We start from the raw sequence: 25084 nt of genomic DNA on the forward strand, positions 1-25084 counted from the left end.
TAGTTCTTGGGTTTTTTACTGAAGCCTTTAACTGTTGCTTGGAAAACTATAGTGCAGAATATAGTTTAGGTGTAGTTTTTGGTGCTTTTGTGAAGTGCCACTACATGAATGTGTTTAAAACATTTTGTTGTTGTTCAAAATGTATAGTGCAAATCATTTTAGTAAACTGGTGATTTGTTACTAGCTAGCTGTCTCTAAGTTCATGTTTTTTAAAGCTGTTGCTTGTTAATATATGCACATTCACACAATATAATATTGAACTTGCATGTAGCTGTTATGCATGCTATCTTGAAGTGTACATATATGCATGTAAAGCAAAACCAAAGAGACAGAAAGAGCCTCTTCATTGCTGTGACAGCAACAGCAAGCTAAACACAGATGTCCTGTTGACCAGGAACTCCCTTGTGTAGTTGTGGGGGTGAAAGTAGGACTGTAACAGTGGTTCATTAAACCCAGTAAATCTGCTGACTTTCGAAAAATGTGCAAGTTGTAATTCCTTTGTGTTTTCAAGTAGCAGTTGTTCATACTGGCATTATAAGAAGTTAGAGCTTTATTCCACCTTAATTATTTAGTTGATATGTAGTCTTTTTTTTTTTTCTGAAAGGTCAAAAGAAATAAACTGGCAGAGTTATTTCACTACACGGCTAGTTGATGATTTTGGCACTCATCTGCGAGTATTCAGAAAAGCTCAGCAAAGAATAATGGAAAAAGATGATCAGAAGAAAGGTAATGTCATTGTTTAAAAATAATTGATTTGTCAAAATAGATGAGTAAAAAAAATGTTAGTGTACACTTCTTTTTTTTGTGTTTTTTATTTGGTTACTTTTGATTTAGAAAAGGCTTTCATATATATACATTGGTTTTCTAAACAAGCATTTTCTGATTTCTTTTATGAAGATACAGCAGAAGAACTTGTAGATACGTTCTTTGAGGTTGAAGTTGAAATGGAAAAGGATGTCTGTCGTGACTTAGTCTGCACTTCTCCCAAAGATGAAGAAGGTTTCTTTAATACTTTTTTTGTTTTTTGAGGGTTGTGCTATACTGAACTGTAAGAAATATTACATCAGTCACTAAAATGGAAGCTATGCCAAGCTAAGTTTGTAACTTTATTACAAACAAGTGTCCTTGGTACTTCATACATTTGGTGCATATTGGTATTTTTTTAGTAGCAGTTGTGCATGTGTGTAAAAGGCTGAAGCATATATTCCAGATGGAAATGTGCCTGTATTAAAGCTCTTGGTATGCCATGGTGGGAAGGGAAGGCTAATCACTTTTCAGGCATGCGATATAAACCTTTCCCTGAAATGAGGAAGCAGAGATTGGTTTAGCTTTAAAAAAAACAAAACAAAACACAAAAGGTGATTTGATTTAAGCTTATAGGCACTAAAGCATTGCAAGTATGAGAAACAAACCTATAGAAGGATTAGCTGCTGCTTTTAAGAGCAAAACAAGCCCTTACATGTTCATTTATCTGTTCCAGTTAATGTAAGCAGTAAATTATTTTATAAAATTTAAATCATTCACTGTACTGTGAAATCTTGAAAAGATCTTTTCAATTAAGTGGCATAAACTCAATTTTTGGGAAGTAAAGACATTAGAAGGTTTAGAGGATCTTTTTGTTCATCATAGGAACATGTAGAATGCAACAGCTGTGCATTTTCTGACATGCTTTTCTCCCAGGTTTTCTAAGGGATATGTGTGAAGTTTTACTGTATATATTGCTACCTCCTGGAGACTTCCAGAACAAGATCATGCGATACTTTGTCAGGGTAAATATAAGCTTTACAGTTGTAAAATTGTCACTTGTACAAAATATCATAACGTATAGGATATCAGGTCTGTGCTGTATAAACATGATCATTGTATTTTTACAGTAATAATGAATAATAGCTATCTGGGGCTGCTGACATGCAAAAAACCAAAAAAAACACCATGCTTTACTAGAAGAGGCATAGCATGTTAGTTCAACCCAGCTCTGCAGTATCTGCATAGATCTGGTGCTTCAGCACGGCTTTTTTGACACTTTATCTAAAACTGATTAAACCTGCTATTAGATAAGTGCCAAAAAAAAACCTCTCTGAAAGGCCCAATCTATACAGATGTCAGGCGAGCCAGGTTGAAGTAACGTGCTGCCTCTTCTGGGCATGCGCTGGGCTTGGCACAGAAGTGCGCTGAGTTCTTTTTAAAGCACTGTTGACTGCGTTGGGTTTTTTAATGTCTGTAAGCAGCCTAGATTCCTATGTTAGGAACAGAAATACTAACTGAAAGTCCAAGTGTGTGTGTGTGTGTGTGTGTAAATTGCTAGAGATGAGAGAATTTCTTGGATATACAGTGGTCACTGTTGTTGTTCTGCATTTACAATGCAGTGATTTTTGTGATCGTTTTAATTTGTTAAAATGAGAAATAGCTGAAAAATGGCTTGGGGAGTACCTGACATTTGAATGCCATCGAATGTATTTTGTCAAATTAACATTAAATTCTTAATCTTATGGAAATCAGTGTTCTACTGTTTCATATTTCTCTAAGGAACCTGTCATTTGAGAGAGAATAGCTCTCCCTTGTGGTCAGATGTCTTCAGGTTGATGGCATTCTTCACTTTTGATTGTTCAGGCTGTTTCTGTGCATGCTTATAAGCAAATAAGCTTTTATCTGAGCTTTTATACTTTTGATTTAACTGGTATGAATTGTAAATTACAATTGTGTAATTTTTGACGGTTTCAGGAAATCCTCGTCCGAGGAATTCTTCTTCCATTAATAAACCAGCTCAGTGATCCTGATTATATTAATCAGTATGTCATATGGATGGTAAGGTTTTAACTTTTTAATGGTGTTTTGATAGTATTTTCACAGTATTTATGCGAGAGCATCTTTTGGTCCTGGACATCTCACCATGGCTAGTGTGTATGTAGCAGAAGTAGTAACTTAATATGGAAGAGTTTGTATAATATGACAGTGGTTAACTTGGTATATGAAATTTTTTTATTTTATACTTTGCTTTAATTGTTCATACTTTCTTTTTTCAGGCTGACTTTTTTTTTTTTTTTTTTTTTTCCCCTACACGTCTTCAGATAACTTAGAGACCATTTTGCTCAAATTATTTAAAATAATAATTACTTAAATTCTTAAGTGTAAGAGTAATCCATCAATGAGTTTAGGGTTGTGTATTTTGGAGTTGTGCTGAGAACTGGTTTTGAAGAGATGTGACTCATTGAAATCATAGTTTGTACATGCAGAAACCTGTACAGTTCAGGAAGTCTTCTGTTGCACATCTAAAAAAAAAAAAATATTATTATTTTTTTAAAGGTTGTGATTGTATAGCTAAAAGCATACAGTTTCTAAGGCTTATAGAGGTCACCTAAACAATGCACAGAAGAGCAGATTCAGTGCAAGATTGCATATGTAGCCTTACATTTGTCACTCCCTGACTTTTTTCATTGTGTACCTGCATAACCTATAATATATTTACCATGTTGGTCTAAAATTAAGCAATGAAAAAAAAATGGGGAAAGATTAGTATACTACAGCTTCTGGTTAGCAGAGATGGTAGAAAAGCAATGTTAAAAATTTAGGAAAGTTTTTAACCTACACATCTAGCTACAGCGTAGTTTTTATCAACCAGGATGACCCAAGATCCTTTTAAGAGTGCCACATAATCGCACCTACATGGAATTTTGGAAGATTTACACGTAAATATCTGAAATATAAAAATGTGTAGTGTCCCAACACATTTTGACCCTTTGTGGTCTTTCTGAATTCTTTTCATACAAAGAACTGCTCTATTTTTTCCATGCTTGGAATGAATTAAATCTAGAAGCTGGTGTCTTTCTGAAGGGTACCTCAAGTCTAAGCAGGTTGAGACTCTCAGAGCTGGAGGATATGTTTTTAGCTTCTAGGCTGACTGGAAGAAGAATTGTAATTATTCTGAGACCACTATTGTATCTTTTTGGTTTTCACTGGATTTGGAAGTCTTTCACTGAAAACTAATCATAGAATGTTTTGGACCTTTTTAGTAAAAAGTCACTTGAGGGCAGCTAGCTTTTAAAGTGAAGGTCTGGTGTCTTGCATAGATTAAAATTCTTCTCAGTTCCATTCTTCACCCCCCCCCCCCCCCCAAAAAACAAAAACAAACCCAAAACAACCCCAACTACTTGATGACTTTATGTACTACTTGCTTTTTCTGTCTATAACTCACGTGCTACTTCTCAAAATAGTTCTAATTCAGCAAGCTGGCATAAAGTCGGTGCTTAAATTCTGCCCCCATCAGAGAGAGAAAGCAGAGAAGGTAAATACGATTTTATTAAAATGGGACATAGTCATTTTACTAACTTTTTTGACATATTTGAGGTTTCCTGCATAAAGTTCTCTGGTTGAATAACATGGGTTGGTATTGAGCACTTCCTGTTGAGAGCTGCCTGAAGTTGAACTGTATAAAGAATAATACTGTTCTGTAGGCACCAAACTCTTCTTTTAAAGAAACTTTAATCTTTCTCTTCTTTCTTGCATGTTTGTGCCTATTCTACTTAGGCTTGCTGCATAAATTCAGTTTGAATTATTCCTTGAGCATTCTGTGAAGTCCATCCCAACTTGTTTCTTTTGCCATCAATCCATTGATGCTTCTTGTTTCCTTTATTATAATATTTATACCAATTTATGTTCTTTAGAAAAGAGAGCTGTTTTATACTTGTCACGTAAAACCTACATTAATGGATTGGTTTGTTGCCCTCTTTTATATATAAAGAAGGCCTACAGGGGGTATTTTTTTCTGGAGGTTTTTTCCCTTTACCTTTTTAAGTATAAGGAACTAAGTTTGAGTTCCCTGGCTTGGTTTCAGCATTTTAACCTCTAATACCCAATACACTTTAAGAATATTGGTTCTTTTGGGCTTGGTTCATAAAGAAAGCTTGGCAGGGTTGTTTTTGTTTTGTTTTGTTTTTTTTTTTCTTCCCCTCAGCTCTTTTCTTTTCTCTTTTTCCCCCCCCCCCCACCTCTCCCTCTCCTTCCCATGGCAATACTTTAGGGTTTTCGATGGGAGCATTGGTGTCCTGGGTTAAATATTCAGTCTCTGCTGCCTACTTTCACTCTTAAAGGACTCGAGTGGTATAAATAGGCTCTCTAAAATTTCTGGAATCTGATTGTGGGGTAATTGATCTGGTGCACAAACCAAGGAAGACTGCCACAGTCCTCTAAGGGCTGTATCATAAATTCTGGTCAGATGGGTTGAGGCTAGTGAGCCATGTGTTGGGTACAAAGTGATGGTATGCAGTGTAGGAGAGTCAGAGTTTTTTATCTTCAGTGGGATTGCTGTTATATTTATATTTATATTATTTATATTTTATAGCAAGGGCACTCAAACACTTTGGGCAGATCTGGCCCCCCTTGTCCTATATCATCTGGCCTGCAGTGCTTCCTATTGGTCTGAAAATATGGTGGTGCGGGAGTGGTGGCACTGCTCCCCTGCTGCCTAATGCTTAGACCTGTTGGGAGCCTTGGATCCTATGTGTCTTACTTTGGCACCTGATTCCAATATGTAGCAGCACTGGGCAGGGGTGGTGTTGGATCCCAAGGCCTGATCTGGCCCAGAGGGCAAAAGGCTTAAACACCATAGTGTTGAAGGACTGTTGACACCCCATGCTCAAAGCAGGGCCAGCCCCAATTAGATCATTCCAGCCAAGTCTTTGAGCAGGGCCTTAAAAACCTTTAGGGATGGAGATTCAATCCATTCTAATGCTTCACCATCCTGATTTTTTTGTTTTTGTTTTTTTTGGTTTTTTTTTTTGTTTTATGGGGGGGGTCCTAATGTCTAACCTAAAATTTCCTTGCTGCAACTTGATACCATTGCTTCATATTCTGTCATTTGCCACCACTGAGAACAGTTTAGCTACAATGATCATTTTGCTGCCTCTTACATTTTCTGGCTTTTTACCCAAGTGGACACCATTGCTGGGGGAATCCCACTGTTAGGCTTTTAAATTCCATGCAAACAGCTTGAAAATCTTTGAAAGTTTAGGTTTTTATAAACACTAAATATTCTAATAGAGTGAAAAATGTATTGCATTCAAAAGCTGGTCTAACTTTTATGCCAACCACACAATTGGTGTAATAAAATGTATAGCCCACAAACATCTGTGCTTAGTTTTAAACTACATTTTTAAAAGTTTGAACTTCTGCGCAGAATTACTTCCCCCAAGGATACAAATTCAAGATAACAGTTCTAATTTTTTCTCTGTTGTGGTTTAATAGGATTGTTGGATTGTTCTTGAGGTCATGATGGTATATGGAACGTGTTTAAAAGCAAGGCTTGCTAGGGCTGTTGGCCAACAAAATTATTTGACTTTAGCAGTTAAGTATTTCTCAATGTCATGCTCCTTCAGTTTGGATGGTCTATACATGTGCTTTCAGAATACCATCTATGGTGGTATGCTTCTACTGCCTTGTAACAAGAAAGACTGTAGGCTTTGGCTCATAGTGACAAAGCTTGGCAAGGATGTCTACCAGCATGCCTAGTGTTGGCATCCATGACCAGCTGGTGATGCACAGTGCTAGCTAAATTATTTTCAGACATGGTACAGACATAATATGCAATGGATTTGCTCACTTAACTCGGTGTGGTGTACGAAGGGGATTTAGGCCTCTTTATATACACCGGGATACTCAGCCCTGGACACCTTGTCATCTAGCCTGTCAACTCCCACCTTGTCTGGGGAGGTTGGGGGGCCATAGGCTTGCCCATTAGATCCAGTGTACAAGGGAGTATGGAACCCCAATCCTGGTGGATGCATGCTGGGTGGCCCCATACCACTCATTTGGCTCAGAGGGCCAAAAGGTTGAATGCTGCTGATATGCACAGACAACTTCATGTTTTACAGTATATACATCCTAATTCTCACCAGTTAATGCGACCTTCCTGCCAGGTATGGAAAACTGTTAGTCAAGTCACTCTTATTTTTTTGTTTGTGTCCTGTAATGGTCTTATCAATTCACTTTGGCCTTGAAAAGCACCTACAAAGACAAACAGCCTACTTTGTACAAGCTGTATATGGCATGCTTAGTTTTTTTCTTTCTAGTGAGGCCTACTTTGGTTCATGCTGTTAGCGAGGCCTCTGTGTAATTTGTATACATATTGATTAACAGTTGCATTAATCCGTGTTCTAGTGAGGCCTGTGATGTACAGTACCATATCAATTGCCATTATTCCTTAATTGACTAATTTATACTTTACTGTGAAATTTATGCCATGGATGTCTTTTTTTTTTTCATTTGTATGATTTGTGCTGTAATTTTTCCAAATATTTTAGATTCGTGATTCCAATTGCAACTATGAGGCCTTTATGAACATTATTAAATTAAGTGATAATATAGGGGAGTTGGAAGCAGTCAAAGATAAGGCAGGAGAAGAACTCCAGTATCTGCGCTCCTTGGATACAGCGGGAGATGGTTAGTGTGTGTTAATTTTCACGAAGAAATAAATGACCAACAGGATGATTTGTTTTAAAAGTATTAGTTTAACTAAAGGCAAACTCTTAACTTAATACGTTTTGAATGTTCAAATGCTTTGCAGACAGATCAAACTTGAGGTTTTCTATCGTGATGTGAACAGAGAGTCTCCATCTAAATTCCATTTTTCGTGTTCTCTTGTCACGATATCCAGGGATCCTGTGTTTTTTTTTTTTTGTTTTTTGTTTGTTTAAGAAATCGCAAATTCTCTGAATTTTTTAAAAGCCTGACTCGCAAGCTGCCGCCCCCCCCCCCCTCACAGTGGGGAAGGGTGTATGTGTGAGGAAGGGGGGTATACACCTCCCCAGATTTCTGTACCCACACCAGGGCTCAGGCTTACTGCCAGGCTGAACCAGCTCCAGGCCGGGGCTGCCTTTGCAGCTCAGCAGGCAGGACCTGGAGCCGAAGGGAATGAACGATACGCTGCCATGGCCACTAAGGTGAAGTGCCCTCTGCTCACCTGGTAGCCGTGAGGGGCACAACTCTGTGCCAGCATTGTGTCTTACCTTAGCAGCCATGGCTGTAGCATTGCCTGTGCTGTCCTTGCCCCTCTCCTCTGCCACGTGAGAATCTGTGTTTTTTCCATGGCAAATGGAAAACCCAGATCCCTGATGATATCTCATAGTTGAACATCTTGTTAAAATGCATTTTGATAAAATGATCTTGTGCATTAAAGTAAAATGACCTGGTTGCTGAGATGAGTTTCAGTAGTATTTAATTTAGTAAAATTGGGAATAAACAATAAATTAAATTGACAAGAGTAAGAGAAGTGTTTTTTCTTGTTTTACTTCATTTCTTCCACTCGGACATTGAATTTGGAGAAGAGGAGAAAATTCTGGGGTGTGAAGGTTACACCCAGCCTAGCAGGTAATGCTGTATTAAAAATAGGAACAAAACAAAGGAATGCATAAAATACAATCTCAAGATGGGTCAAATGTTTATTCCCCAAACTAATGTATATCTGCCTCTACTGCTTAGTCTTTTTGTTCTTTGTTTTCAGATATCAACACTATAAAAAATCAAATAAACAGCTTACTATATGTTGTTAAAGTATGTGATTCAAGAATACAGAGGTTGCAGTCAGGAAAAGTAAGTACTTTTTCTGTTAGTGTTAATCACCGTGGATTGTGGGTAAATTGCTACAAATTCTCAAACTTGTAAAGAAAAATGGTGGGTGTTTGGTTTTGTATTCAGTACAGTAGAATCTAGGTTTTTCTCCTTCTTGGGGTGATTTGCAGCTTCTTTTTTTTTTTTTTAAATGTGATGCTCAATTAAGAGACCCTCTTATCTGCTTGCTGTAGCTTTTACTTGAGTGCTTCTTTTCTAGTCATCTGGATCACTATCACTATCCTATCTAGTTGTTTATATATACATGTGCTCAGCTGCTTCACAAAGCACAATGGTTAGGAACTTTAAATCTGCTAAGAATATGGGTTCCACTGTATATACAAAAAATGAGTGCGCAGCTAAAGTTTGTCATACAAAAACCTAGAACTCTTGGTTCCAAAATGAAACATTTTATTAGCAATTGTCCAGTTGGTCTAATAAAAGGTATCATTTGGAACCAAGGGTTCTAGTTTTTTGTAGGTCTTTTTGTCTTGAACCCACATGGCTACCAAGTACATGCCACCTAAAGTTTGAACCTTTGTATTTTATTTTTATGTGGAAAATTCACTACTGTCTTCTGCTAGAAAGTATTATTTGAACTTGTAGTTCTAACAGTAGCTATTGCAAGTTGCAAATTTTTGTATTTCAGTCCTTTTAAAGATAAGCTGTTTTTAAACTCCTTTTTAAACTGTGTGCTTTTTGAAAGCCACCTGAAAGCAAGAAACTAAACACCGATAAGATTTGAGAAATCGTTTTTTGATAACAAACTCAGCCTTGTAGGGTAAACTGCTTGGGACACAAATCCAACTTTTACATTTCATCAGTCTGAAAGTTTCCCACATGAGGGGGGAAAAAAAATTCATGAAACTCTCCTTATATGTTCTAACAGCTTGTATAATTACTATCCAGTTTCTACCCTCTACTTTTTTGTGGAGTTTGAGAAACTAATGTAACTTATACTTCAGTGTGCCAGGCTTTTCTGTCTTTTTTTTGGAGGATCCCTAGTTTTAGCTGCAGGTTTGTGCCCCACAGGGGTTTTATTTTTGCATGATGCTCTAAACTGCCTAAAAAGGCCTATGCCTGAGGTCTTTGGGTACTACTGCACTTTTAAATATGGAATGTTAGACCTTAGTGAAGATTGATTTATATCTTGCTATGAGCATGAAGTGATGATGCGCAAACTTCAGAATATGACTTGGTTGGCTCTGCTGACTTATACTGTAGAAGAAATTTCAGAGGGTTGTGATGAGCAATTTTATCAACAGGCGTAGTGCTCATCTAATAAGGTATTTTGGGTTGTGTTTTTTTGGTTTTTAAGGTCAAGTGACTTGAACAGCAATCCCATAGGATCCCATACTGTAGCAGAACCAGTAACAGAATCCAGTTTTCTGAAAGACATGAATAATCTATTCTACCATCAAATGCTCTTCTAAGGCACTAATGCCTCTCCCACCCCCCACTCCCCATACTTATGTTTTTTAGGAGTAACCTGAAAATTAATTAGTAAATCTTGCTTTAGTTTAAACAGCTTTTTACTGGTAAACACACTTGAGGTGCCTGCAAAAAAAGAAGTGGGATTATCATGTTTTTGATAATATGCTGTGCTCTATTTTTTTGCAGGAAATAGATACTGTGAAACTGGCAGCAAACTTTGGAAAACTTTGCACAGTCCCTTTGGACTACATTCTGCTAGACAATGTTGCACTACAATTTTTTATCGGTAAATACTAACTTAAAGATTGATTCTCTCCACTCAAGTAGGAGCTTACAAACCCAAAATACTATGCATATCAATTTCATAATATACCTAATGAGTGTGTACATTTCTTTTATCTAGAAGAAATTGAGTGGGTTTTATTTTGGGGTGGGCTTTCTAGTAAGATTTTTACAGTTGATGTTGAATATTTTTCCAAATGCTGAAGTAGTCTTAAGCTTTCAGAGGTAGTTTAGCCATCTTGTGACTATATGAATATTTGTTCTTTCTGGAACAATTCTACTTGTTTCCCTTTCTTTTAAGTGAGGCTTACTACTAGAACTGATGAAGCCTCTTTGATTTTAAGTTTGGTTACATTGCTTGTATGTTCTAGATATTTTGTTTGAAGTGTAATGAGGCTACACATGACAGTAATAACTTAAAGTTGAGTTTGGAGGGCTGCAAAATGTTTAGCAGTCCATGATTAACCCTTGGTTCATTGTGGATCAAAAACCCCTAAAAACTGACTTAATGTTTTTTTGGAATCTATTCGTATGTAAGAATGACCAGTGTGCCCTCTTGATTGTTAAGTTCTACAGTAAATCACAAAATTGGACTAAAGGTCAGAAAGTTTGCAGATATTGTCAGTTTGAAACAGACTTCTTTAAACTAATTGAACCATATAATATTTCATCTTGCTGTGCAGTTAAACAAGATTGGATTGTTTTTCATGCCTACTTTAAAATCCTAGAAAAATAGGTTTGGAAGAGACCTCAGGTGGTCATCTAGTCCAACCCCCTGCTCAAGGCCCATCCCCAACTAGATCATCCCAGCAAAAGCTTTGTCTAGCTGGGTCTTGAAAACCTCCAAGGATGGAGATTGCACCATCCCTTTGGGTAATTTGTTCCAGTATTTTACTACCCTCCTAGTGAGAACATTCTTTCTTGTATCCAACCTAAACTTCCCTTGCAGCATCTTGAAATCGTTGCTTATTGTTCTGTCATCTGCCACCACTTAAACTGTCTATCTCCACCTTCTTGCAAACCTCCCTTTTGGGTATTTGAAGGCTGCTATCAAGTCTCTTCTCAGTCTCCTAGACTAAATAAGCCCGGTTCCTTCAGCCTGTCCTTGTAAGTCATGTGCCCCAGCCCCTCAACCTTTTTTGTTGCCCTCTGTTGAACTGTCTCTCTCTCTCTCCAGCTTGTCCACAACCTTTCTGTAGTGGGGGCCCCAAAACTGAACACAGTATTCCAGAAGTCACCTTACCAGTGCTGAATAAAGGGGGAATAATCACTTCCCTTGACCTACTAGCAACACACCTACCAGTGCAGCCCAGTATACCATTAACCTTGACAAAAGGGCACACTGCTGGCTTATATTGAGCTTATTGTCCACTGTAAGCCCCAGGTCCTTTTTTTTGCAGAGCTGTTGCCCAGCCAGTCAGCCCCCAGCCTGTACTGGTGCATGAGATATTTGTTCCATCCTAAGTGTAGGACTTTGCAGTTGTCCTTGTTGAACCTCATGGGATTGGGCCAAAAGCAATTTGTCTAGGTCACACTAAATCCTAGCCATACTCTCCAGCGTATCTACTCCTTCCACCCTGCCGCTGCCCCTCCCCCCCGCTTGGCATCATCTACAGACTTGCTGCGGGTGCACTCTGTCATCTTCCAGATCATTGATGAAGACTGTAAACAAAGTTGGCCCCAGGACTGACCCCTGGAGCACTCTACTTGATACCAGTTGCCAACTAGACATTGAGCCATTGACTGCTACTCTGAGCCTGATGCCCCAGCCAGCTTTGTCTGCCTTACAGTCTATTCATCCAGCCCATACTTCCTCATTTTGCCTGCAAGAATGTGGGAAACTGTATCAAAAGCCTTGCTAAAATCAAGGTACACCACATCCACTGGTCTCCCCACATCCACAGAGCCAGTCATTTCATCATAGAAGGCAATTGGGTTGGTCAGGCATGACTTGTCCTTGGTGAATCCATGCTGACTGTTCCTAATCATCTTTTTCTCTTCCAAGTGCTTAGAAATGGATTCCTTGAGGATCTGCTCCCTGAATTTTGCAGGGACGGAGATGAGGCTGACTGGTCTGTAGTTCCCTGGATCCTCCTTTTTCCCTTTCTTAAATATGGGCACTGTTTGCCCTCTTCCAATTATCTGGGACCTCCCCTGATCGCCATGAGTTCTCAGAGATGATGGCTAGTGGCTCTGCAGTCGCATCAGCCAACTCCCTCAGCACCTTTACCTTGTCCATTTACCCTTTTCCAAATGGTAAATAAATAAATAGAATCTTTAGAATGCTGCTTAATTTCTAACCTGGTTCTTATATTCTGTACTTAATGTTTGTATATCCTGTATAGCTATGGCTTATGATTCAGCTGTGAATAAGATCACCCCTCTACTTCATGGGTTTTGCTTACTGGTAGTCATTGGTATGCAGTAGCTCTCTATTTTTGGCTCCTCATGACAGTGTTTGAGTGTCAGTATTGATTCAGCTTTAGCACATAAAATAGTTTCCATATTAATTTGTGGGTATTTTTCCTGGCTTTTGTACTGCAATATGGGTGAACTCTTAGGTATGTGCTTTTATCCAAGCAGGTATAATTACATAAATCTGCTTTTTTTTTTTTTATAGATTACATGCAGCAGACTGGAGGCCAAGCACATCTTTTCTTTTGGATGACAGTAGAAGGGTACAGGGTTACAGCCCAGCAGCAGCTGGAGGTGTTGCAAAGCTGGCAGAAAGATGGGAAGCATCAGACTAATCAAACCAAGGGTCTGTTAAGAGCAGCTGCATTTGGGATCTATGAGCAATACTTATCGGAGAAGGTAACAATATGTTTTCCAGAGTTTTGTGGAATTACATTATGGTAAAATAAATTTACAATTCTAAACTCAGAGTCCAGATAAAACTGGAAGGATATGCCAATTGCTTGTCAAATGGATCTTGTGGAACTAGCTGTTTTGAGTTCAAAATTTTGAAGTTAATGCCTGAAAGGATGCCCCCTGTATTATGTAATGTAAATTATTCTTGCTAACTTTCTCATAAAACAACAGTGGCATGTACACAGAGAACCTGCCAAACATTTCATTGATCAAAAGCTGGCTGGTTGTTAGAAGATGGAAGCAAAAGTTAAGTCTTGAAAAAATTTACAAATTTGAGAATCTTTCGGTGGGTGGGCAGTGGCTGGAGAGGAGAGGGTGCAGCTGTGTAATGCAACCTTTCATCTGTCTTCTCACTTCAAACCAAATGATTTGTTATCTCCTTTTGGATATCTAAATTATTCATTACATGATTTTAACAAGATAAGAAATGCCATACTGGGTCAGATGAATGGTCTATCTATCCCAGTAGCCTGCCTCCAGCAGTGGCAGGAGTGGATACTTTAGAGGTAGAGCACTGAATGAGTAATTTATCCCTTATTCATTATGTATGTATTTGGTACAACTTGATAGTCCATCGGGCTTGTGATAGCTGACTTAGATCAAAAACACTAAGTTGTTTTAGTTTCCATGCTCCACTCGCACGGTTTTCTTCAACAAATTACTTTTCCAAACATCATTTAACATTTATTTCCTTCTATTTTGTTTGTTTTGCTTCTAGCCTCTAAGTCCCTTACCTTTAAAGATGTATCTCTTATTTTGGTGGTGGTCAGAACTTGGTGCTGGTTAATGATCTACCTGATGTGTCAGGCTAGGAACAGCCGTTGTATTTATCTCTGGATAAATAGTCTGTCTTGGAACAAAATGATTCTGGGATTAGCATGTACACACACCACCCTTCTAAGCAGGGTCTAGTAAGTAGCTCAGTGTAATACCTCTCTGCTATTGATTCAATGATACTATCCCAGAATAACTGTACAAACATCTTGTGCTGTGTTACAGTTTATTCCAGAATAACTACTTATCCAGGAAACTTCAGGATTTATCCTGGGATAAAAACGTGTGGATGTCTGTACACTTTGGCTTTATTCCGAGATAAGTGCACCATCTGTTTGCAGCCTTAGTGGCTTAAGTATCTTGGTTATGTGCATAAAAGTGTTTTAACACAGTTAAACCATTTTTGCTGTTCTAGCAGAAAACAAAAGTCTTAAGTCAGTTCAGTAATCCCTCCTGATTCTTCCTTCATGGTTAAGCATCTTTGGAGGATATACTTGTGTTTGTATCCTGTAAGAGCAACCTGGGACATTCCACAAGTACAACATTCACTTTAAAAATATTAAAAACAACATAAACTAAAAATATGATTTTTGGAAAACTGATCAAATTTGAACAGGGATATTACTTAAATTCACTTTTATATTAGTGAGAATTTTTAATAAAGAATTAACACTGAGTGTATTTCAAGAATACATGTAATACTGGATTCAATCCCAGAAAATCTGAAGTGTTAATGAAGATGGTTCAGATTTGCTATCATCTCCTTTTTCTTTCATGTAATTATCATTAGCATTTACTAATAGCTGTTTAACTGTGTGTGTGTGTGTGTGTGTACATACACACCAAGAAAAAACACATCCTTAAGTTATTGCTACGTTTTTAAGTAGCATAGCTGTGTGGTGAACCTATTTTTTGCATTCTAAAGAGGGAAAGTTAACATTTTCTGGAGATTTTTGTATTTACCCCCCCCCCCATGTCAAACATTATGCAAGTTAATTTAGATCTCTTTGATAGGCATCTCCAAGAGTTAATATTGATGACTGCTTAGTAGCAAAATTGGCAGAAACACTGAACCATGAGGACCCAACACCTGAACTCTTTGATGACATTCAGAGAAAGGTATAATGTATTCATAGCTTACTGCATAAGCATTAAGACCTACATTACTGCATTTGATGGTAACAGCTAAACTTCATAGTGAAAATTTTAAGAAATTAGGTACACAAGCAACATGATCCTCAAATTTGTCATTCTTTGTTTATTTAGGTACATAAATCCACAGGAAAACAAGTGCTGTTACTAGTGCACGTTTTGAATAATAGGTTTGTAGAAGACTGGGTAGGGTGGCACCTTTTTAGACTAGCTAGTTGAGAGGCATAATTTTTTTAAGGTAATGTGTACTTAATCAGATGTGTAGATGGACTAGCAGAGAGCAGGGGTATTAAAGTAATTTCAATAGAAATAGTATGTTGAAGAGGTCAAAAGGAATGAACAAAGGAGTTAACATGCTGAAGGACATGGGGATTATGAGAGCTAGTCATGGGGTAAGAATCAAGAGTCTTGGAGACCATACCTAACAGTTTCTTCCACGGATGACTACTTGAATGTGAAATTAGGAAACAAGTTGGTTTTGGTTTTATAAGTTTTGTTTAAAGGCAGTTACTTTTGAGGCCAGTTATGGAATGTCTTAGGAGGTTAGCGTTCTGCCATAGGCTTATGTTTCTCTATGGAATTCATGTCAGATTGTGTGTTCATCCATTCACATAAAATTTGCTTCATCTGACCAATGTAGACGGGTGGTGGTGGTGGTGTATATGACAAATCGATAGATAAGCAAGGGAATGAACCCTTGCTCGTCTATTACTATGATAGATGTTGGAACCCATGTTTGGTCCAGTGATGATGATGATAGAATCTGTGTTGATGAAGGGGCACAACTAGCTTCTGGATCTAGAACAAGGCTTACTGGTCTAGTGAAAAAGCCTTGGATTACTAACACTCAAATTTAGTTTACACTTCCATGCAATTGGTTAGTGTGTTGCTAGAGAGAGGATTGTTTGAAGTTCAGGGGCTACCTCTTTGCCCCCAAGGCTACCCTGCCATGGCTGTGTCTCTGTGTCGTCCCACCCCCTCCATGTGGAGTTAAGGGTCGTTCATGAGTGCTGTGTTTTAAGCTCTGCAGACTTTAGGTGATGACAGAGGTTCTGGTTTTCTTATCACAGTTACTGTACCAGAATATTGTGGTATTTTTGCCATCCTCAAATGACATCTTTTCACTGACAGGCTACCTCATTCCTATTTTCGTTGAGGATTCAGGACAACCAGTGAGGTCATAATGAGTTATTCCAGTGACTCTGGCTAGAGACAGACATTACATACAAACTGGATTAAACCTGTAACAGAACAGATGCTCAGTGCACATAAACCAGTTTGAAAATAGCTGAAACTGGTTTGAGATGAACCTGGTTGAATATAGTATCAGACTTAACTGGTTTCGGTCAAACCTGGTTTATGAAATGTCTGTCCCAGACCCTTTCCTGGTTTAACTTTTTTAAACCAGAGTCCCACAGCATGCCAGATGCTTGGCAGCACTGGGCGGGGCGCTCTGTTCCAGAGCAGGGCTGGCCATGCCCCTTTGCTCCCTGGCTTGAGCTTGGGCAGAGATGACAGACACAGCAGGGTCTGCCTAGCTTCCCCCTGCCCCTCCTCCCCCCTCCCCCCAACTCCTTTCACAAGCAGGGATTCCCTCCTCTCTCCCCCAGCATAGACAGTAGCCAGCATGTGGTATGCTACTTAATGCTGAGAGGTGTCTGTGTAAGGTGCGCAGGACAAAGGCAGGTGGATCAGTGTCCACTTAAGGCTTTTTATAGCTAATCAACAGGGCAGCTGGTAATATCCTATCCCTCCATTTCTTCCTTGGAAAAAGTTATTTAAGATGAGCTTTAACTAATGAGAGGGTTGTCCGTCTTTTCTGGATGGGGTGCTAAATGCTATAAACTCCCTGTGTAACTCTCAGCTGCATAACTAAATGCTGTGTTACCAACTGCCTGCGGGCTTCCTCATTGGTCAGGAGCGGGTGGGGGGGGGACCCCTCCCCTCTTCCCTAATATTGTCCTAGTGGGGTCTGGCCATGTCCGTTCCCACCCCCCCCCCCAGCTCAGAATTGTAGAGGAGAAGGAGGGCTGCTCTAGCATCCCCCAGCTTCTAGCTTGAGCCACTAGGCATGTGTCTACGTTTCTTCAGTCCAGTCAGGATGTCTGTACAGTTACAAACTGGTTCAGCCTAGGCAGGTTAGACTGACCTGCAAAGATTGAATCAATTCAGGCTCAGGCTTTTTGAATGTGTCCCTAGCCTATGTCATTGTGTGTGCTATATAGATATATAGCAGTGAGGCATAACTTAACATCTTGCTTACTAGTAACAAGTTTTAATCTGAGCAGATTTACTTATACAGGCAGTCTTGACTTGCAACGTTTCAAGTTGCAATGTTTCTCTCATACAACGTTTATAAATTGACACCCTGTTTCAACTTTCTGACATCAGTTTCAACTTCACAGTGCTTGATCCAGTGCGACTCCAGTGAATAATTTTGCTGCGTTGCCCATCTCCCTAGAGAACATCTGTCCAAACTTCCTTGGATGCTTTCTTTTAAGAAAGCAGCCAAGACTCCAGGAAAAACCTGCAGCCAGGACTCCTGAGAAGACTCCAGCCAAGTACCCTTCAAAAAGTCCATCAGTCACCTCAAAGAAGCCCTTCCAAATCAATATGATTGATTGCTATTTACAATATAAAAAAATTAATGTAGCTATATTACTCATCTATAATTTGAATACAAAATTCTGGGTTATCTTTTGATGAAAGTAGGATATCGGACTTTAGTTCAGGAACTAGTCCCTTATTTATAACATTGTTTCCTGTAGGAAAATTGGTTCTGAGTTGCAATGTTTCAACTTAGAATTGGTTCCTGAAGTCCACATCTTGTCGTAGGTCTGAGGACTGCGTATACTTCTAATTGGAAACTACAGAAGCAGGGTTTGAAGGAAAGCTAAAAGTATAGCAAAGGGGAGGGGAGGCGTGTAGGAAGGAAAAATAAGGTGTGTAAAACAATTTGCTGAGAATTTTAATAGGCTCTTGTATAGAAACTTATGGTGGTGATTTAGTTTTAATCTTGGTATTTTAATTCAATAAGGTGTATGACCTGATGCTGCGGGATGAAAAATTCTACCCTTCATTCAAACAGAATGCATTATATGTGCGCATGCTAGCTGAACTGGATATGCTGAAGGATCCTAGTTTCAGAGGATCAGATGAGGGTGAAGGAGGTGAGGTCATAAACTTTTTTTTCCCTTTTCACTATTTCAAGTATAATTTCTCAAACTGTAAATAAATCAATATAGGCTGTCTCTAATGCCTTCCTCTGTTCCTCTTAGTTCATTTCCATGCTACTGTGGCCTTCTGTAGTTTTGACAAGTTTTTTCAAATTTTAGAATTCTTTATTACAGAATTCTGCATTATTACAGAAGCCAGATAAAGGCATATTTTAATATCGTTATCGCTTATAAATATAATGGGTATTTGTTACTTGTAAGGAGCCAAAGCTTAATTTTTGTGCCTACATTTCTGATGTAGCTTGCCTACAGGAGATAATGGATATAATACATTTCTGACTTCATTGCAGTTTTCTCTTTATCCACATGCTAAAACTGGCCTCTAGTGTGAGGTCATATGTCCTGTTACGTTAAGCTGTTTATTTTAGTTTTAAAAATGCATTTATTTACTACACATGTATGTTTCCACAATATCAGAGATTTTGTATGACTGTGATTTGTATACAAATGCTGTACATCTCATATTGTGAAGATCTTAAGTTATAAGTTTTTAAACTAAAGTAAATATTGCGTATGATCTTCAGACGTATGTTTTCATAGCTTCAGACCTTTGTTTCTTGTCTTTGAGTCTGGGCAAATTCCTTTTACCTGTTTGTTTGTTTTTTTTCTCTGTCAACCAAGTTTCTCTTTATAAATCTTTCTCCCCTTTTTTCTCATGTACCATGATACAGGTTTTAGAGGCTGAGGAAGGGTATGCATTTCTTATCCTTACCAATATGAAATATATTGTTTTGAACTGTGGTAAAAGTGTATAAAAACTATATTTGTTCATATACCAAGTTTGGAATTGGCTGATGGTGAAAGGTGTACTTCTATGCTTTATTGCCGTCTAGTGGTATATTTTATCTGTAGAATTGTAAATTACAAGTTGAAAAGACCTCTTTTTGGTTTCTTCCTTTTGTGTTTGTAAGTACAGTAACATTCCTTACAGTGTGTGTGTGCGTGGTGTTTTTCATTTGGAAATTGCTGAGTTGGAATTTCTCCACTGTTCTGAGTGGTTAAATTAGTATAATAGAACCTAGTGGACCAATATTTATGTGCTAGCTAGTTCATTTTACCTCTCCATCTATTCTGCTTCTTGCTTGGGAGTTTTTTTTTTCATAACTGTTCTGTCCTCTCTACTTTGATCAAGCTGTTCAATATAGTTCTTCCTAGCATTTCAATATGACCATTCCATTTTATTAATAATTTTGTCTTTGCAGACCTCTAAGTATTAACACATCCTATACATAATAAATAGCTTGTGTGGTCTTGTCAATGGCATACAGAGATCCCAGTTTGTATAAACATAGGGCGTATCAAGATAAATAATAAAGCCAATAACTGCTATTGAATGAAGTTCTGCTAGCTTTGATATTTTGTTTAGGTATCTTTCTTTTTTTTTCCCCTGTTCTGAAGCAGGAAAAAGTGACTACCTTCTTTCTTCTGAGAAATTGGACATACAGTCCATGGTTTCTATTTCTTGTAGATCTAGAATCAAATTAGCTATAGCAAAATCTTTACTTCGTGGTAAGCTGTTTAATGCAAAATAGATTTTAGAAATTCCCCTTAAACGGTGCTTTGTTTTGGGTTGTTTGGTTTGTTGCTATCAGGGTTTTTTTTCCAGACAGTCTGCAAAGTCAATTTGTGGTTCTTTGCGGTACAAACAAGATGACTATAATTAAAAGCAACAACAATGCCCCTCCCCCCCGGTACATCTTAATATGATGAGGTAAGGGTAACAAGGAAATATTGGTCTTATGGACTATAATGTGGTGTTTCACTTGGGCCTGTAGAGTAGAAGGCATCTACTTAGTTTCTCAATACATGCCTTGCCATCAGTCTTTAAGTATAGTAAATAGCTAGTTAAACCTAAATTCATATACATTTTGTAATGCTCAACATCATAGACGCAAATATACTTGGGTTTTTTACCTCCATAATAAATTGCTTGCACTTCCTTTTTATAGACTGGTGTATTCTTTATTGTACTATACCACAAACGTTTCCATGTAAGGGCAATATGTTTTGAATGTGGCTTACAGAAATTTGGTGCAGATATTGTCTTCATTGCTCCCTCTTCTCTAGCTGAAGTCCTCTGTCTGTAACAGAATTGTTTCCCACAGAAAAAAACCAAACCATATCTGCACATGAACATAATTTTTATGCCACGCTGAGTCTCATCTCTGGTATAAGTTTAAAGGGAAATTAAAGTAAAGTTGGGGGAAACATGCTTCAGGAAAACTGTTAAAAAGTGTTTTGGATGTTAGGAGTACTACTTTGGGTGCAAACAGAGGTAACTATTTTTAACATTTTAATGGCCTTTGAAACATATTTTAAGGGCCAGCTGTACAGATGCACTAGACCTTTGAAGCATTCCAGAAATGGGTAAAGTAATCCAAAAGTGGGTACCTTTTAAAATGAGGTACTATTTTGGAACATTTCATTTTTGATATATGTACACCCAGCTCTAGTGCGCTATCCTAGTGTATATTTCCCTGCCAGACCTAGGATCCCTACCAGTGCTGTAGGTGGGCCCTTTTTTTGCACCAATTTCCTTTAGCCTTCCCAGTAAGGGGAAGAAGTAGTGTTTGGGGATGGGATCCCCTGCTACCACTTCACCCCTTGACCTTTTCCTTTCTCTTCTCCCCTCTGCCCCCACTTCCTGAAAGCGGAGAGGGGTAGCTTGAGAGGAGACTGCAGTGTTTTGAAATGTGCCAGCCAGGGGTGAACCCAAAATATACCATATGAGGTCAGACCAATGTTTCACATAGGCTGGTATTCTGTCTCCAACAGTGGCAGAAATGGATGTTTTAGAGGGGAGAGCACATGGGCAGGGCATATCTAGAGCAGTGGTTTTTAACCTTTTTAGACTCAAGGCACCCTCTAGAAAATATCAGCACCTTAACTTTTCACTCATTTTTGACTGTAGAAAAATATTGGAGCATTTTTTTTCCTGTTACAGGGATCTCCAAGATCACAAGTTTTAGAAATGTTTGTGGTTTTTTTTTATGTTATGGATTTCTGTTTTGAAATCTGAGTTTTACCAGTGCTAACAGTGGCACATATGAAGGACACAGCAGGGTGTTGTAGCACCCTAGCTGTGAATCGCTGATCTAGAGTGATCTGTTCCTTGACATACTCTCCCTGGCATCCATCATATTGCTTTAAAGAGACATCCCTGACTGTTCTGCTTTAGCTGTTAATGAAACTATCATCCATTAATTTCTGTAGTCCCCTTCCCCCCCCCCCTTTTTTTTTTTTTAACTGACTAAACTAATGGATTCTACAACCTTTGGTGGCAATGAGTTCTAGAATTTGTGCTGCATAAAAAGCTCTTCTGCTTGTTAATCTCAAACTGGTCTAATTTCAGTGGGTTCCCCCTAGTTTTAGTCTTCTGAGACTTGGTGAATAACAGTTCCTGGTTCACTTTGTCCATGTTCTTCATAATTTTATTAGACTTCTTGTATAACCCCCCACCCCCAGCCTATTCCTTTGCACACTGAAGAGTGCCCTAGCCTTCTACTTGCATCCTCTGGCTGAAACATTTCTTTCTCAAGTGTTTCCAAGTGCATAGCACTTGGAACCAATTCAATTACTAGATCCACGTTTTGTATTTGAAGGGAAGGAAGTTGTGATGAGATGGGTAGATATGTGGGGAAACAGGTCAGTGGGACGGAGCATTTTCATATAGGACTACTTCAAAATGGAGTGTGGAAAACAAAGCTTTATGATCGAGTTAAGCAACTATGAGGAGGTTTTTACACTGGAGTGCTTAGAGAGATGAACCTCTGTAAATTAGAGAGGGACTTGCTAGTAATAAGCATGTCAGATGGTTTATTGCAACTTTCTTTTGCCCATTCTTATCCTGTGGCAAATGAAACTAAATCATGACTTTAAAACAGCTTCACTTCGAATCTACAAATCACAGTAAATTTACCCTATTTAGTTGTTAAATTGTATATGCTGCCCTTCTCACAAAAGGCTCAGGGCAACCTACAATAAATGACAAAATACCTTTATGGAAAGAGTAAAATATTAAGAGTATAACAAACTTTCCAGGATAGAGTGGATGTCATGATCAAGTGGCTCCCATTTAGGTGCACCAACTCATCTTCAATCAGTGTTGTCTGTCTACAGCCAGAGAGATCCTAAGGTTATATAGATGAGCATAGTTTGTTTTCATATGTGAATTGGTCCCATTTCAAGTCTTATTTCTTCCTTTACTTCCTTCTGAAATGTGTTGCGGTGCCTGGGAGGTCTTGAGATAGGTTTGTATGCTTTTGAAAGGGAATTACGAGCATTTAGAAGCTCAAGTGAGTCGTATTATTCAGGGCGTTTTGGGAGAGTCCTTGCTCTGTTACCCATGTAGAAATGGTAGTTTTAGTAGAGTGGTCAGCAGTAGTTTAGTCTGTGAGCTGGAATTGACCTAGCTTGGGTCAGAGGTGGCTTGGTAGGCATTAGGACTTAGCAGCAGCTCCTGCTGCTGCCACTGCTTCTCCTTGTCCAGCAGCAGCATAAGGACAGTGTACACCACTGCTGCTGAACATAGCGAAAGACCCACAGTTGTGGGCTGAATCCCGACTACAAGCAGTCAGTTGTTGACCTCTGAGGTAGGATAAGACACTGGCTTGAGACCAGTATAGTTCTAGGATTGAAGTCACTTGTCCAAGATCAGAATGACTATATCTTAGTTGCTTTGGTGACCTGAGCACCCCATGCCCATCAGCAAAATGGGCACAATATCTTTATTCCTCATTATCCAACAGGAAGGTGTAATTAGTAATTTGTGTGAATATTAATGATTTGAGAGCAGTCTCTATCTTTGTTTGAAGTCAAAAATAGTTCAAGAGCTACCCATGATGGCACTGTTTTGCTTCTAGGAGCCAAAGCAGCTGCTGTTGTTACTGCTTCTGTGCTGCCCATTTGTGTCCTGCAGTTGCTAGTTAACAGGAAGGTAGGTGGGTAACAACATCATGCAACAATTGATAGGTCTGTTGACTTCCATTTGAACATTAGTTGGTTATTCAAAAAAAATTTCAATATTCAAAATACAAAAGGAACCAAGGTTTGAGTTGTGATTTAACTTTGGAAGCTCTGACTGAATCATCACCTGTGAGAATCCAAAAGAATAATTTTTTTCTAACGATAGGTAACTCTTTACAAAAACAAAACAAAGTTTTCCCCTCATCAAAAATCAGTATAATAGTGCAAGTTCAGCCAAATTTTAAAGGTTGCATTCAGTCTTGCATTTTAACTTGTGAGTTGCTATGATGCCTTAACAACAATTTAAATAATTTTACTGCTGTACTATGAGGTTAAAATAAGCTGTTCTCTGAAGTATGAATACTCTGTTCTTTGCTAGTTGCAGCTGCACGCTTTTTTTTATGTACATATTTTGATTAGAGACTTAAGGAGCAAAGATTTGAACAACTTGTGACATGCACCCAATATCTGTTTTTTCTTTTAATGTTTTTAGTGTAGCTGACATGATTTTATTTCTTTAGTGTAACCTTTAGTTACAGCAACATTTAGAAAACATTTTTGGAATTCTAAATTGGTTATTTCTTTTTTTTCCACAGAATCATTTAATGGGTCGCCAACAGGCAGCATAAACTTGGTAAGTGCTGTGGATTTTTTCCCCATGCTATGGAACTTTTATTAAACAGCTTCAGGTATGTGGGTATGAGGGATATATTTTTCAGATATGCAGCTGCAGTAAAATGGCAGGTTGTCTTGGCTGTTGGACTGGACTGAACTGAACAGTTCTTGTTTGCTTGTTTGAACCATAGGCTGAGTGCTAAAAAGTAAATCTAGATCCTATATAGAAATATTTTTTTAAAAAATATTTCACATGAAAATGGGATGCATTTACATAAACTCTTACTCGGAAGAAAATGTTTTTGCATAAAATATCTATCCAAATAGATTATAAGCACTAAAGTGAAAACTTGTATGCTGCTTTGCTTGAGGATACACTGTAAAGTCCAAAAAGAGTAATCGGAAAAATCTCTCTCTGAAAGTAAGGCTTCAGTGGTTTTGGTTTTTTTGTTTGGTTTTTTTTATTACATATTTCAAGATTGTATTTATTTTGTTCGAGTTGGGTAAATGAGTCCAGGTTCCTGACTATATTTAAAAATATTGCTCAACATGCATCCGTATCAGTCTTAATAATGCATCTTGAACATTCAAGTTTTTGAAGCATTTATTTAAAGCAAGAAATATTTAACTTAGTTAGAATCTTTTCATTCACAGTATACATTTTACAGATTAATTTACGTAACTATACGTTCCTATATTGGTAAATGTGTGATGGTCATAGTTTTGTTCATTAACTTACCTTGCCCTCTTCTATAGGGTTACCTTACTCTGCCCTCTTCTGCCTTATCTGCTCTCTCCAGCACTTAACTTTAAATGGCCTAACACTCTATGCAGCTTTAAACCTTAACCTTTTAAAAATGAAAAATCAGCACGTCTCATATTACCTTTCTCTATTCTTCAAAGTTACATGTGGATGAGGCCAAAGATATACAAACTAAATTCTGTCATTTGTGACGGTTGTAAGAAGCTCCTAAAGAGCTTGAGATAAAAGTTTTAAATAACATTACAGGCCTTAGAAAACTGTTCTTGATTTATACTTTTTAAGCAATCCATAATTGCTAGCTAATTCCTCTGCCTTGGGATTCCAGGTAATTAAGACACTTTGGTTTGGAATCATAGGGATACTAATATTTATCGTCAAGATGCTTAAGTCA

The 25084-nt window shown here is 38.2% G+C and overlaps 1 protein-coding gene across 3 annotated transcripts in view; it reads left to right on the forward strand.

The window, feature by feature from the left end:
• SNX13 (sorting nexin 13) overlaps positions 1 to 25084 on the forward strand; it is a 128150-nt gene that overhangs the window by 68446 nt on the left and 34620 nt on the right. For all 3 annotated transcript variants that reach the window (XM_090046832.1, XM_090046831.1, XM_090046833.1), the window contains exons 6-16: positions 605 to 726; positions 898 to 999; positions 1681 to 1769; positions 2722 to 2805; positions 7296 to 7434; positions 8495 to 8583; positions 10222 to 10321; positions 12938 to 13131; positions 14977 to 15081; positions 18152 to 18284; positions 23912 to 23949. In XM_090046832.1, coding sequence (XP_089902958.1) covers positions 605 to 726; positions 898 to 999; positions 1681 to 1769; positions 2722 to 2805; positions 7296 to 7434; positions 8495 to 8583; positions 10222 to 10321; positions 12938 to 13131; positions 14977 to 15081; positions 18152 to 18284; positions 23912 to 23949 — 1195 coding nt within the window. The remainder of the gene's footprint in view (positions 1 to 604; positions 727 to 897; positions 1000 to 1680; positions 1770 to 2721; positions 2806 to 7295; positions 7435 to 8494; positions 8584 to 10221; positions 10322 to 12937; positions 13132 to 14976; positions 15082 to 18151; positions 18285 to 23911; positions 23950 to 25084) is intronic.

Source organism: Crocodylus siamensis, chromosome 5 (assembly GCF_052110815.1).
Source record: "Crocodylus siamensis isolate JL-2025a chromosome 5, ASM5211081v1, whole genome shotgun sequence".
NCBI lineage: Eukaryota > Metazoa > Chordata > Crocodylia > Crocodylidae > Crocodylus > Crocodylus siamensis.